The sequence below is a fragment of the Stenella coeruleoalba genome (genome assembly GCF_951394435.1).
Source record: "Stenella coeruleoalba genome assembly, chromosome: 2".
In the NCBI taxonomy this organism is placed as follows: domain Eukaryota; kingdom Metazoa; phylum Chordata; class Mammalia; order Artiodactyla; family Delphinidae; genus Stenella; species Stenella coeruleoalba.
Genome location: NC_137147.1, coordinates 105,820,725 through 105,836,471, shown reverse-complemented (window position 1 = coordinate 105,836,471; position 15,747 = coordinate 105,820,725). Strand labels below are relative to the sequence as shown.

General features: G+C 37.1%; 1 protein-coding gene across 4 annotated transcripts in view; it reads right to left on the bottom strand.

Annotated features, from left to right (window-relative positions):
- ZFAND6 (zinc finger AN1-type containing 6) overlaps positions 1-15,747 on the bottom strand; it is a 75,949-nt gene that overhangs the window by 14,776 nt on the left and 45,426 nt on the right. For 3 of the 4 annotated variants that reach the window (XM_079910065.1, XM_079910064.1, XM_079910063.1), the window contains 3 exons: positions 10,152-10,275; positions 2,045-2,215; positions 689-797 (listed from right to left, as the gene is read on the bottom strand). In XM_079910065.1, the coding sequence (XP_079766191.1) occupies positions 689-797; positions 2,045-2,198 (263 nt within the window). In that variant the 5' untranslated portion in view covers positions 2,199-2,215; positions 10,152-10,275. The remainder of the gene's footprint in view (positions 1-688; positions 798-2,044; positions 2,216-10,151; positions 10,276-15,747) is intronic. The other variant, XM_079910066.1, reaches the window with a different exon arrangement.

The following is a 15,747-nucleotide window of genomic DNA, read 5'->3' as shown; positions in this document are numbered from 1 at the left end:
GAAGTTTATTGCTTTGAAAATAAAGCAACAGTATATGTCCACTGTGTATGAATTCACTAAATGAAAACTAGTATGATAAAGACATAATTCAGGAACCCTAATACAAAGTTCTATATGATACACTTGCATAGCAGAACTCCCATCATAAACTGGAAAAAGGAACTTCAGAGTAGAAACTTAATATCTGTTTCCTAACAGTAGAGTAAGAATAAAACAAACATTTCTGTGTTTTCAGGCTTCTAAATGATGTGACTTCAAAGTTAAAAAGAAAAAATACACTACAGTACAAATAGGTATCAGTACCACATCATGATATTAAACGAAGGGAACCTGTGACAAGACTGTACTTTTTAATACAAAGCACTAGTACTTGCATAATAAGCCTACGACTAGAAGAACTGAACATGCTTCAGAAGGACTTCAAGGGTTGGTCAGGATATATTATGAAGAGAAATAAAGAAAAACCTGTCTGAAAGGAAATCTGAGACTTAAAAAGACAACTCCCTACTCCCACCCCAATTTAAAACCAATAAAAAGATTTTTCTGACTAGTCACTAATAATAATAATTTTATGCCAGTTAATCCTAAGCTGACTACACAGTTTTCCTTCTTAACAGAACTGATCATATGGAATATATGCTTTACTTTTCAATAGCTTTCCAATCACACTTCAGAGGCTACATCTTACCTTGGCTGCATAGATGAAGATGTAGAGTCTAACGCCGACTGAGTTTCTGGGACACTGCCATCTGTGCACTGAACTGGTAAAGACTCAGACAGACTACTGACAGAAGGTGCTGTAACAGGACCACATCTCAGGTTAGTGACTCTGTACCCTGGGCAGGCCAACACCTCATCTACAAAAATCAAGATCAGTTTTCCACGAAATATAGTATATGGATTTTGTTTTACTATATAATAAGCCGGTTCATTACTTTAGTTAAAATTTTTTCAATAGTTTGCCTATGAAAAGAATGCTGATTTTAACCAAGGAAACCATATACAAAATGTATATATCCAAAATTAAACTACGATTTCTTAGGACTGATTATTACCCAAACCCTTTAATTCACAAATGTCTTCCAAGTACTAGCGCACAAATATTTCAAATAAAAAAGAATTTTGCAGTAAGGCAAACATAAGTTCAAAATTAAAATCTGTGCTCAGGTTATATTATTCTACCTGTTCTTTATAAGGCAGAAATGTAGATGATGACTTAAAAAACAATAATTTATATTCATTTGATCTTAGCCTTAAGTAAAGAAGTTTTGATTAAATGATTCTAGCTTCTGGCTTCAACATGAAGCAATGATGAGAAAGACTCTACACACAATTTTAAATGAACTAAGTAACAGCCTGCACTTTCATTCACCACGAAAACCTATACATTTAGGCATTAAGCTACATGAGAACTATCCTAGATGAGTACCATTAACACTTTACTTTTGCAAAGCTTATACTCAAAATCCTCATGATCCTTCTTACACAACTACTGAAACAAAAGCCACTTCATTTCCAGGAAAATCCTTTGACATAAAAATGCATAAAGAACTCAAATGAACTGGGGATGAACATCCCTTTCTCTGAGTCAAACTGTTACATCTCTCCTTCCTAATGGAGAAAGGCTTTTTCTACAGTCAGCTGTGGCTATATATAACTCACTCTTTCCTTCTACAACTGTCTTGGCTTCAAAAGTCATCCTAGATAAAAGAAGCAAGGTCCTCGTACAGCCCTCACTCCCTTACACCTTATTTTCCAAGACAGCTATATATACTTGAATGAAGTGTGCCTCTATTTTAATAAGATAATAGAATTCTCTAACACAGCAAGTAAGAAGTAGTTCTTTTCAATGGGTAAAGATACTCCTATTCCTGTTTCCCTACCACTGATAATCACATTATGTAATGAGACATTTTCCTGATGTAAGTGTAGTAAAAGAAGTAAAATGTGAAAGTAGAAAAAGGTACTGGGTACCCTGTGCTATTCAGGTATATCTCAATTATGAATAGTGCTGTGTTTTACTTACCAGGTAAGAATTACTTACCAGGTGGGCTTATTCTACCATTACTACTATTCTGTCTTTGAAGATGTTCTTTATAACATACTGAACACATGCCATTTGTACGAGGGTTTCCATAAAATCCGCAGCCAGTGGAACAAAGCATAGGCACTTGGCTGTGATTAGTTTCTTGAGCCATGTTCCTCTGTTGCACACCTGAAATTTACACAGAATTAGCAAAGAACTCAGACACACACTACAATCATACATTATCCAAATTTGCTTTATATAATAAAGGAAAATGCACTTATACTCTGCCCTAAAGCACTCTGTGCAGCTGCCTCAACACATAGGCTGAGGTAGAGACAGAAAAAAATAAAGATCAAAAGGATACAAACTGAACTTTTATCTCCGACCCACTGTATACAAGTCGGTCTGTACTGGTTCAAAAAATGTTATGAACTAGAGAAGGGAATCTGTACTAAAGACTCCGCACCATCAGAATGTTAAGGAAAATCCTTTAAGTCTAGGTTCAGCTTGGACTCCTAGTAATGAGAAATACAGTTCGCTATGTGTTATATTATTAACTTTTAAGCATTTAAACTTTTGCTGAAAGTTCATGTTTTAACTTGCATAATGTTTTCTGTTTAAAAAGCATTGAACAGAATATCAATGCTGGTGAAGATGTGGAGAAATTGGCAGAACACTGGAAAAATGAGAAGTTGTGTCAATCTTTTTGGAAAGCTATGTGGCAACTCACCTTAAGAGCCTTGTAAAAAGATTGCCCTTTTGAATCAATTCTCGTTCAACAGAATAACTAGGCTATAATCAGGAGAAAATTATATATACATACATATGTATATATATATACATACACACACACACAAGGGATGTGTTTTACAGTATATTTATAATGCTGAGAAACTTAAAATAACTTAAATATCTAATATTAGGAGAATGGATTTTTTTCAAAAGTTAAGCAGTCATTAAAAATATTTTAGAATTCTTTTTGAAGGAGGAAATTGCTGATAATGAATGAAAAAGCACAATATGAAATGTATATACAATATGTTGCCAATTAGGACCAAAAAATGCATCTATTAACCATCAATAAGGATAAGAAAGAATATATCCAAGGATGGCAAAGCTAACTGTGATTTTTTTTTTTCTGATTTGTACCTTCTCTGTACTTTTAAAATCCTCTTAAATGAAGATACTACTTATGTAATTGGGAACAAAATATTTATTTATTTTTAGAGTTATTTAAAATTTAAAAACTAACAGGCAGAGGAACTGTTTGGGAACCACACAGGCAATAATCAATTACAGCAGATGGAAGAACCCCATGTGCCATTTCTCCCATACAGCAAGTGGTTCTTTGGCATAAATAACGTGAGAAGGTAATAAGAGGTTCTATCTCACTCTATTAAAAAACAAAACAAAACAAAAGCCTCACAAATGAAATGAAGTTTCCTCCAAAATGCGCGTATGTGTATTTACAGATGAGTGTATGTTCAAAGATCATACAGGACAAGACTAAGCGAAGGACACTGTTCTGCCACTGAAGTTTCCCTGAATTGATAAACATTCACTGTTTACCATTAACAGATTTTTTTTCTTCACCTAAATTATTTGAAAAGACAGTTGTAGAATGGGGGGAGGGTATTTAATGCAAATTTCAGAACCAAGAGCAATAATGCATTTGACTCTACAAAACAAAGCAGGTTTAGCATTTGCCTTTAAAAAGAAAAACCTAAAACTGTTTAGAATCTTTAGACCTTTAGGCCTAGGAATATAAATAAAAGATCTTTAGGGCTTCCCTGGTGGCGCAGTGGTTGGGAGTCTGCCTGCCAATGCAGGGGACGCGGGTTCGCGCCCTGGTCTGGGAAGATCCCACATGCTGCAGAGCAACTGGGCCCGTGAGCCACAATTACTGAGCCTGCGCGTCTGGAGCCTGTGCTCCTCAACAATAGAGGCCGCGATAGTGAAAGGCCTGCGCACCGCGATGAAGAGTGGCCCCCCCTTGCCACAACTAGAGAAAGCCCTCGCACAGAAACGAAGACCCAACACAGCCATAAATAAATAAATAAATAATAATATCACCCCTGATTTTAAAAAAAAAAAAAAAAAAAAAAAAAGATCTTTAGGCCTAGGAATGTAATTTGGGATTCTGACAAACATCTTTTTTACTTCATGATGGCAAGTCATTTCAGAATCTAATCTTGGCTGCTCTGCTTTATACATTATGCTACTTTTAAAAACCCTCCCTTTCCTGTAGTTCTGTAAATACATATACAGTGTATCAAACTAAAAAAAATCCATTAACAATGTTAGGATAGAAAAGCAAATGTCAAACATTTTGTTGATTTTGGGGGCCTATATTCATGAGGAATAGTGTGGTTGTCTGGTTTGGAATCAGGGTAATTGCTCAAAGTCATGGATGCAGCTAATAAGTGATGGAGCCGAGATTCAGTAGAAGTCCAAGCTCTAAATCAGTGGTTCTCAATGTTTGCTCCTTGGACCCCTGGGGAGGTCAAAACTGTTTTCATACTAATGCTAACTAGTTTGCCTTTTCCACCATGTTGACATGTGCATTTGCGGTACAAAAGCAATGGTGGCTAAAAACCTGGAGCTTCATCAAGGAGCCAAACCATAACAGTGGCAGTGAAGTATACTACCTTCTATTCTTCATCACCACACTGTGACAATAAAATTATTAATTTTATTAAATCTTGAGCCTGAACACACGTCTTGCTAATATTTTTTGTGACAAACTGGGAAGTACACATAAAGCATTCCTGCTGCATATAGGAAGTATGATGACTGAAGAAAAAGCACTTGTGCAATAGTCTGAGTTACAACCTAACCGAGTCACCTTTTTCACAGAACAAGTTTTTTATTTCAAAGAACGAATGACAAACTCTGGTTATTCAGACTTGAGTATGTGGCAGATATTTTCTCAAAAATGAATGAAGTAATAAGCCTGTCACTTCAAGAAAAATAACTAATACTATTTATTGCCGAGGACAACATTCAAATGAAAAAAAGCTTGACAAGTTTCTCCAATTTTTAGAGAGTCTTTGATGAGGTCAGTGGTTATATTAATGACATGTGAGTAGTTGGTACTACTATTGACATTTGGAAGGTCTGCGTAAGTCAGTAAACCAATATTTCCTAAGTGACCAATGTATGACAGTACAAAATTATTCATGAACAAAAGATTTATTCAAAGTGAAAGAACACTGGATTTTAGAGTAACAGACAAAAGGTTTTTATATAGTATGAGATCCTACATTGCAACTATCCCTTTAAGAAACTACAAATTGTTACATTTTGGTGTAATATCGAAGAAGAGAAACCTCTATTATCTGAAAAGGTTATTAAAATACTCCTTCCTTTTCCAACTACATATCTGTATGACACCAGCTTTTCTTTTTAACATTGTAACAGAATGAATGCAGAGGCAACTATGAGAATCCTGCTGTTTGCTATTAAGCCAGACCTTAAAGAGATTTGCAAAAATGTGTAACAATGCCACATTTCTCACCAAACCATTTGGGCAGGGGGGAGGGAGAAATGGTTTTTTCATAAAGTATTTTTAAATAAATTAATAAATATTTTGTGATTTTTCTCACTTTAATTTGTAGCATGATAAAATTTTCGCTAGATATGACAAACATAAACAAAAGCTCTTCAACGTGCTCAATAATTTTAGAGAATACAAAGGTTCTGAAACCAAAAATTTTGAGAATCCACTCTGTAAACCATCAATGCAGGCAGAATCACCTCAAGAAGGCAAGCACTGATCCTCTGGGGAATGAGAGTACCAAAAAAAAAAAACACCCCTTACTATTTATGTATAAAACACAGCTATACATATAATACATAAATAGATAACTATTATATATATGTGGAATTAAAATTTTATGGAGGTAGGAAGCCAATTAGGAAAAAACTGTTTTAAAAGGCTCCTGGGGATGGGTGGGAGGGCAATAAAGGAAAAAAGATTGAGAAACACTTGTTTTTTGGCTGCGCCGTGTAGCTTGTGGGATCTTAGTTCCCTTACCAGGGATGGAACCCGAGCAGTAAAAGCACCGAGTCCTAACCACTGGACTGCCAGGGAATTCTCGAGGAACACTGTTCTAAATCACCAACTATTCTATGCTACCTATTAATGACATTAAAATGATATGTTATAAGAATTAAAGAACCTTCCCCACCGGTACTGATAAATCTTTCAGTATATACTGGCAATGTACAAGCATCCGGAGAAGATAAATATCTTATTTCTATAAAAACTCAAGTAAATATTCACAGATTAAAAGTACAATATGACCACCAAGTTTTTTATATCACAATCCCTGCTTCTGAATAGTAAGACTAAAATTTAAAACATGTAACACTAGCAATTTCCCCAAGCCAAACTGCCCTGCACAGTTGCAAACTAGCAATTATTTTCATAAGTCAAGAGCTTTCTTATAAAAAGCTATTATCCTGGCAGATAAAAAGCACAAAAGATTTCACAGCTTACTTAAAAAGAAAAGAAAAAAAGAGAGAGAAAGAGAAAAAGGAAAAGAATCAGTGTTAGTTATTCATTTTTAGGCCACAAAATGTACCTTTCCATGAAGATTCAGGAAAAGACCAAAAGCCATAAAAGGGTATCTTAGTTTATCTTTATGTGTAGTGGCAAAGATGGGGTAGCTATGGAGAAACTGGAAATCTCGCATCCCCTTGCTACTGTACCTTTTTGGTAGGTAAACAATTTGGAGGACCCATTAGCTTGGCATTCAGGAAAGAAAAAGAGGAAAGAGCATGAGAAGGCAGAACAATTCCTTAATTGCTCTATGTATTGTGGGATTAGAAAACCACAAATCCAAGGAGGTAAAGAATGAGATTACCAGACATACAGAGAAAAATGGATTAGCATGGTGTAATTAAAAAAAAAAATTACAAATTAAAGAGAATTCAGAAAATGTGATTTCTGACTCTTAACATTCATAATTAAACCTACAACTGACTGTCCTCCCTACCCCACTCGGATAGTACTTAGTTATTCAGAGCTTACTATGGGCCAAAAACTGTCTTTATTGTTTTATTTATATTATCTCATTTAATTCTCTCCAGAACCCTATGATGTTGGTATTACTGATATCCCCATTCTTAAATGAGGAAACTGATATTCAAAGAGACTGAATAACTTGCCCAAGGTCACATATCTAGTAAGCAATTAGGTCAATGTCCTTTTTTTTTTTTTGGATCTAAAAAAACAAAGAGAATTACTTTCAAAGTCCATCCTGTCCCTGCCAAACATAAATTCATGAGCATTTATGAATTCTTATTCTTTTCATTTAAAGATAATTTAAACTTTCATTCATTTATTCAACCTTAAGATATTATGCAGCTTTAATTAGCTTAACCAAGTTCTTGAGAAAATTTGTTTTTCCTTTAAGTCTTTTAACCTAAAAATTCTCATTAGCATAAAAATTCAAGATCAAATATTAAGATTGCAAAGAAAATTCATTACCAATTATTCAAATTCTGACAAAAGGACAGCAATGAATGAATGCAACACAGACTCAATTGTAACTGCAAATACATGTCAATTAAACTTATTTCCCTCTGCTTCATCCCATAGAATTTTAAGTCACCAAGTTCCAATAATTTTCATTCTGAAATATCTCATGCTCTTTTCTTCTTTGCATCCCAATTCTGACTTTATCACTTCACATCTGGGTTATTTTAACAGTTTTTTTCTTCTGTTTTACTGCCTCTCCTCACAATCCACTTATTTAAATTCTCCTAAAACACTCAGTTCTCATCGTATTACTTCTGTTCTAGTTACTAAATAATTTCCCCAGAAAGGAGTACTAGACCTGGCATTCATGCTCTACATAATTTACCTTAACCAGCCCAATCTCCCTGGAAAGTAAGCTGAGTGAAAAGTGAACAGGCTTGGGGGTCAGATCCCAGTTTTGCCGTTTTAATTACCTATAAGAGCTTGGACGTGTTACTAAACTTCCTTAAGTTCAACTCCTTAAAAGTGTGCTCAGGTGCTTGCTTCAGCAGCACATATACTAAAATTGGAACGATACAGAGAAGATCAGCATGGCCCCTACACAAGGATGATACACAAATTCGTGAAGCGTTCCATGTTTTTTCAGCCATAAAAAGAAACGAGATTGAGTTATTTGTAGTGACGTGGATGGACCTAGAGACTGTCATACAGAGTGAAGTCAGAAAGAGAAAAACAAATACCATACGCTAACACATATGTACGGAATCCAAAAAAGAAAAAAAAAAGGTTCTGAAGAACCCAGGGGCAGGACAGGAATAAAGATGCAGACGTAGAAAATGGACTTGAGCACACGGGGAGGGGGAAGGGTAAGCTGGGACGAAGTGAGAGAGTGGCATTGACATATATACACTACCAATTGTAAAACAGATAGCTAGTGGGAAGCAACAGCATAGCAGAGGGAGGGAAACCAGCTCGGTGCTTTGTGACCACCTAGAGGGATGGGATAGGGAGGGTGGGAGGGAGATGCAAGAGGGAGAGGATATGGGGATATATGTATACGTATAGTTAATTCACTTTGTTATACAGCAGAAACTAACACACCATTGTAAAGCAATTATACTCCAATAAAGATGTAAAAAAAAAAAAGGTGTGCTCAGAACTTCCCTGGTGGCACAGTGGTTAAGAATCCGCCTGCCAGTGCACGGGACACGGGTTCGAACCCTGGTCCTGGAGGATCCCACATGCCCTGGAGCAACTAAACACACGTGCCACAACTACTGAGCCTGTGCTCTAGAGCCCACGAGCCACAACTACTGAAGCCTGGGCGCCTAGAGCCCGTGCTCTGCAACAGGAGAAGCCACCGCAATGAGAAGCCGGTGCACCACAATGAAGAGTAGCCCCCACTAGCTGCAACTAGAGAAAGCTGTACACAGCAACAAAGGCCCAATACAGCCAAAACTAAATTAATTAATTATTTTTAAAAGTGTGCTCATATTTATTTAAGACAGTGTATACAGAAAGCTTCCATATAGTGCCTGGCACCTAGCAGAAACTCAGTAACTGCTCTAACTCTGCTCTGCCTAAAAGCAGAGGGTCCTTTTGCGCCTATCTGTTTGAAACAAATCATCCTCGTTGCTGGAAACAAGCTTCCAGCTCATACTGCTCTTTCCTTCGTAAATGTTGTCCGCTTCTTCACTCTGCCTATAACAATCTTATTAAGGAATCAGCTTAAATTCTACTTCTTCTGGGTTCATTTCTGTCCACCTCGATCCTCCTCTGCTCTGTATTCCTACAGAAGCTGTCTGTACACCACCCTTTTGGGGCACTTAAGCTTACCATTACTCAAGTGCTTTACAGGTATACAAATCATTTCCCAGTTAAACAGTTTCTTCTTCAAATCCCCTTTATGCCTATATGAATATTACAAAATATTTTGTTGAATAAACACATTTCATTATTGTTAGAAGTATTCACATCAGGTGAAAAATGGTCATTTTCCATTGAAAAGGGGCGACAACAGATTGATGAAAAATGTTTCAATCACAGTACTCATAATTTATATACTGAAACAGTCATTCAGCAAGAATGATCAGTAACCCAAGCCAGTTACAAAAGGCATATATAATTTTTCATTTCATTGTTCTTCTCCCTGCTCCTGAAATAAATAGGGAGGATATATAATTTATAATGATGACTTAAATACAGAAGTTGTTAACTGGCAAACAAGTTAAATCTGACCCACAGGCATGTCTGGTAAGCCAGCACATATTAACTTTTAAAAATTATTGTTAGCATTCAGAAATTGGGGAATGTCAAATAAAAATCCCAGGTTTCCAGCTTCTCTTGAAAAACAGCAAGACCTGACAACAGTGGACTGATGTTCCCAAAATTAAAACCAATCAGCTAGGACCCTTAGATAGAGCTCTTAGATAGAGCTTATACTCTCCAATTCAAGGCTACCTTCACTTTCAGTTACCTAATCTTAACCTATGATGATACCTATCATATGGGCAACATACATATGTTCTGGAGGTCAAGAACCTTTGCAGAGATTACAAAATATCTAGGAAAGTTCATAAAGCAAATAGATCAGAAAGTATGACTCAATATAGAACAGTTGAGACGAATGCTACTCACTCTGATAAAAGTATAGGGACTTTGGATTAGGGTTCCTACTGCACTGAGGATGCTTTGTAGTTCTCTCTCTGTATAGCAGTCCCCAGTTCCCTATGTCAGGTTGTCTTTCCTGCTGTTTCTTGGGCTGAAAGACAAAAAGGCATGAGTCCAGCTAACATGAGAATAACATCTTTGAGGATACTATATATTCCTTCCCAGCAAATAATTCATCAATTTCAACATACTAGGTTGTGTAAGGATAAGAGACTCCAAAGCTAATTCTAATATATACAAACCTCCCAGTTATTGATATAAGGAAAGTTTTCATTGACTGGCATGATAAATCTCACAAAAAGAAGCCACTGTAAGTGTCTCCAGTTGAAGAAGACAGGTTTCAGAAAAACTCTGATTGGCATTCCCATCATCTGACTCTAATTTGTCACATTCTGCCCAAAAATGTATATATCAGTTGTTGGCAAACCTTTTGGTAAATGACCAGACAGTAAATATTTTAGGCTTCAAGACCATACAGTCTCTGTTACAACTACTCAATTCGGCTGTTGTCGTGTAAAAGCAGTCACTGACAATATGTAAACAAATGAGCTATACTTATGGCCACCAAAATTTGAATTTCACAGAATTTTCACATCATAAAATGTCCCTCTTTTGATTTTTCCTCCCACCACTTAAAAATGCAAAAACCATTCTTGGCTCATGTGCTGAACAAAAACAGGTGATGAACCAAAAATCCGCCAACCTCTGGATTAAATAAGCAAATGACTTTAATGCGGTCATCACTGAAGATGATGTGGGGAGGCTAGGTAGACATGGGACTCAAGCACAGGTAATATTATTAACTGTGGGAGTCTCTAATCCAAGTAATGTAAATTTAAAGTATTATTTGCTCTTGCTAAGCCTCATCTCTTATTTAAGTATATGTTCATCACCCAATAAGGGGAAAGAACTATGAAAGGCAATATTTCATCCAAATCTGTATCACCAGGTATAGTTTATACAGAAAGCTGTAGCTATGATGTGAAAAATGACAGTAATGTAATTGGTACAAACTGTCCTCTATTTTAGCACACAGTTTTCTATTCACCAAGGCTAAATAAAATCCGTGGTATCTTAATAATTATAAAATCATTCAATAACTGGACTGGGAAGACATCCATATTCCTGAAACTGATAGTTTCTGTCTGCCTGGTATGTTTCCTTCCTCTTTCAGATTAACAGAACCTCTTGTTCCTGTGGGAAGACCATTTCATTTGCTTTGGGTAGGCTTAAGCCCTCCTCCTCAGGGCCAGACCTGTCTCAGTGATGGGCACGTGATCCAAGCCTGGGCATTATGACTCAATCTGAGCCAATCATTCATTCCTCCTGGATTTTACTGGTGCTACTGGGAAAGAGGCAGACTTTGCTCTGAGATTACATTGAAGACAATACAATGTAAACCTGGTGCTGCTGGTGGCCGTCTCTGCCACAATGGAGAAAGAGGCCGCATAATTAATTAAAATAAGGTAAGCAAAGCCAAAATGGGTAGGAAGGAGACAGCCAAGACAAAGGCTTACTGAGGACAGCTCCACCCCTCAGACTTCCCAATTATGTGAACAAATTCTCATTTTGCTTTAGTTTGCTTTGGGCTTCTGTCACTTGCAATTCAAAGTCCTTACAAATGTTATAATCAAGTTGCTCTACTAAAACTTTCAAACAGAACAGAATAATCAATGCATATCAAAATGAAAGATACTCCCATTAGTTCAACTGAGATGTCCTATAGTAAAGAAACCTACAAAAGTAACCAACAACTCCCATTCTTTTTTTCTTTAAACATATACAAGTCCCAAGTGTAAAGCTTAAATTTTCACAAATTGAACACAACTGGGTAACTAAGCACCCCAATCAAGAAACAGATTATCGGGCTTCCCTGGTGGCACAGTGGTTGAGAGTCCGCCTGCCGATGCAGGCGACACGGGTTCGTGCCCCGGGTCTGGGAAGATCCCACATGCTGCGGAGCAGCTAGGCCCGTGAGCCATGGCCGCTGAGCCTGCGCGTCCGGAGCCTGTGCTCCGCAACGGGAGAGGCCACAACAGTGAGAGGCCCGCGTACAGCAATAAAAAAAAAAAAAAAAAAAAAAAAGAAACAGATTATCATCAGTACCCCTCAAAAGCTTCCTCATGCTCTTTTCCAAATATTATCCTTTCCCCAAGGATAACCATTATGCTGACTTCTAATACTCTAGATTCGCTTTTCCTATTCTTCAACTTTTAATAAATGGAATTATACAGTGTACACACATTGTGTCTGGCTTCTCTCAAATTGTTTTTGAGATTCAACCACGCTAATGTGTCCAACCACAGTCCACTCCTTCTCTTTGCTATCTAGTATATTACACTGTATTACACTGTATGAATAAACCACTATCTACTCTAGTGATGACAGGGATTTGGGAACTTTCCAGCTTATGACTATGACAAATATTGCTGTTATGAACATTATTTTATGTGTTTTTTGACTAACATACATACACATTTCTGCTCAGTATATACCTAGGAGGGGACACGTTGGGTCACAGGGTATATGTATGTTCACCTTTAAGCAGATACTACCAGTTCCCAAAGCGGGTTATACAAATTTACACACTCCTGGCAACGTTAGAGCCCCTGGCAAAGTATGAGCATTCCGGTTACTCCATACCTCACCAATACTTAGTACTGCCTGCTATACTGGGCAAAATGGTAGCCCCAAAGACATGTCTATGTGCTAATCTCTGCAACCTCTGAATACTATCTTATATGGCAAAAGATGATTAAGTTAAGGATCTTAAGAAGAGGAGCTAGTCTGGATTGTTCGGTTGGGCTTAAGATGCAATCACATGTATACTTATAAGAGAAAGGCAGAGAGAGTTTTGAGAGACACAGAGGAGAAGGTGATGTGAAGACAAAGGCAGAGACTGGAGTGATGTGGCCACAAGCCAAAGAATGCATGCAGCCACTAGAATCTGGCAGCAAGAAATGTATTCTCTCCTAGAGCTTGTACAGAGCATGGCACTGCCAACCCCTTGATTTTGAACTTCTGGCCTCCAGAACTGTGAGAGAATAAATTTTTGTTGTTTTTAAGCTCCCTAGTTTGTATTAATTTGTAATTGCAGCCCTAAGAAATTAATACATCTGCCTTTCTATTTTAAATATTCTTAAAATCCTCTTTTGTTAAGTGTCTAAGTTTTCTGTGCACTTTTTTCTGTTGGATTGCCTTTTGCTTACTTTACCTTCCACGATGGTTTGTCTTTCCATTTTTAATGGTGTCTTGAAACCAAAATTCACCTTAATATGATTTTGTTAACAATTATCTTTTATAGTTAGCTATTTTAAAAATCTTTGCCTACTCCAAGGTCACGAAGATGCTCTCTATTTTCCTATTAATTTTATTATTTTACCTTTCACATTTAGATCTGTAATCCATCTGGAGTTGATTTTTTGTATGGAATAAGGTAGGGATTAAGATTCATGTTTTTCTCCATACGGTTATCTAATTAACCCAAATCCATTTATTGAAAAGACTGTCCTCTCCCTACTGCACTGCAGTCTCACTCTTGTCCATACATGGGTTATCATACATGTAATGCGGGTCTTTTCCTAGACTCTCAATTCTATCCCACTGGTCTATTTTGTCTATCCTGTTTCAAGTTATTATAGATTTTGGATAGCTGGTATCAGTTTTATTCTTCCTCAAGATTGTGTTGCTTATTCTTGGCAGTTTCCACATTTCCATACAAATTTTAGATTCAGTTTGTCAATTTCTATGGGAGGGGGACCTGTTAGCGTTGTGCTGAATCTACAGATGTACAAACACAGCAGACTCTTAAATTTAGGTCTTCTTTAAGTTCCCTGTAATGTTTTGACAGTGTTCATGCAGGTCTTGCATATTTCTTGTAGATATTCCTAGGTATTTGTTAAAAGGCAATACATGGTATCTTTTTAAAATTTCATTTTCTATTTGTTGCCAGCCTCCAAGGTGGCCCCCAATGATCCCCATGCCTCCTGATATTCTGGCCCTTTGTAGTCCCCTCCCACATTTTATCAGTGTTGGTCTGGATAACCAACAGAATACTGTGGAAGTGTTGGTTTGTCATTTCTGAGTCTAGTCATAAAAGACACTGTACATTATGGCTACTGCCTTGCTCTCTCTCTCTCTCTTGTAGATCACTCACTCCAGGGAAGGCGGCTACCACTGTCATAAGGACAGCCCCACTTGCTGAGAACTGAGGTCTCTGGCCAAAAGGTGCATGAGTGAACTTGGAAGCAAATCCTTCAGCCCTGGTTAAGTGTTTGGATGACTGCAACCTTGGCTAATCTCTGAGCTGCAACCTCATGAGAGACTCTGAGCCAAAATTATACAGCTAAGCTACGTCTATATTCCTGACAGAAACTGTGTGAGACAATAAGTGTTTGTTGTTTTAAACCATGAAGTTTTTGGAATAATTTGCTATATAGCAATTGATAACTAATATAGTTACTGGTATATAGGTCTCCTTGCTTCTGTTCTTATCTTCCTATGGTGTATTTTCAATACAGCAGCCAGTGATTATATTAAAATCTAAAGCAGATCACACTGCTTGCTTACTCAAAATCCTTCAATTCACCAAGTAAAAGCCAAACTCCTTACCATGACTTAAAGGCTCTTTTATAATCTGTTCCCCCATTACCTGACCTCCTCTCCCACTCCTCCCTGATCATATACAGATATGCCAGCTATGCTCCTGTCATAAGGCCTTTGTAACTGCTGTAACTTCTACCCTCCAGAAGTCACTACAACTAGGTCCCCTCATCTCCTTCAGGACCTTTGCTCAAATGTCATCTTTTGAGAGAGGGCTTCCTTTACCCCATTTAAAATTGCAACCAGCATCCTTTATTACCCTTTCCAGTTTTATTTTTCTTCAATGCCTTTGATCTTAATTTACTATTAAATTACACTTATCTCTCGTCCCTTTACTAAAATGTCACCTCTGTAACAGCAGATTCTGTCCATTTTATTCACTGATGCTTAAAATAATGCCTGGCACATGGTAGACATTCAATATTTGTTGAATGCATGAATGAAACTGTGCTGGCAAGGTAGCGCAGCCTTGTACTACAACCTGTGGTAACCAAGAATTTACCACAAGGCAAACAGGCTGCAATAGGCTCTTTTTAAAGAAACTGAATTTGCTGTTTGAGAAAAGATCTAGATTTGCCAGCAGGGCCCAATACATATGTTATACAGTTTGTACACTGAACAAAGATGCTTAGCCTCACACTCTAAGTTTTGGGGTATCTTTTCTAATTCATTTCACTCAGAGAGAGGTTCATTTAGCAATTTGCTTAAGTTGGCATACCAAATCTAGTAGTTTTATAATTAAAGTTGCAGTCAATTTTATGTTCTCAAACCGACCTAGGTTCCATATTGCATATCTTAAAGAATTAGTTACTATCTGCACAAGGCAACCCAATACCTTTTTTTGCAAAATGGGGAACCCACTCAAATTTTCCCATTGGTTTCCACATTCATGGGCTTTCATTCACTTTTATTCTCCAAAAGACTAACAAAATAAGCTCTATGTATGCAAGATCCACTTGTA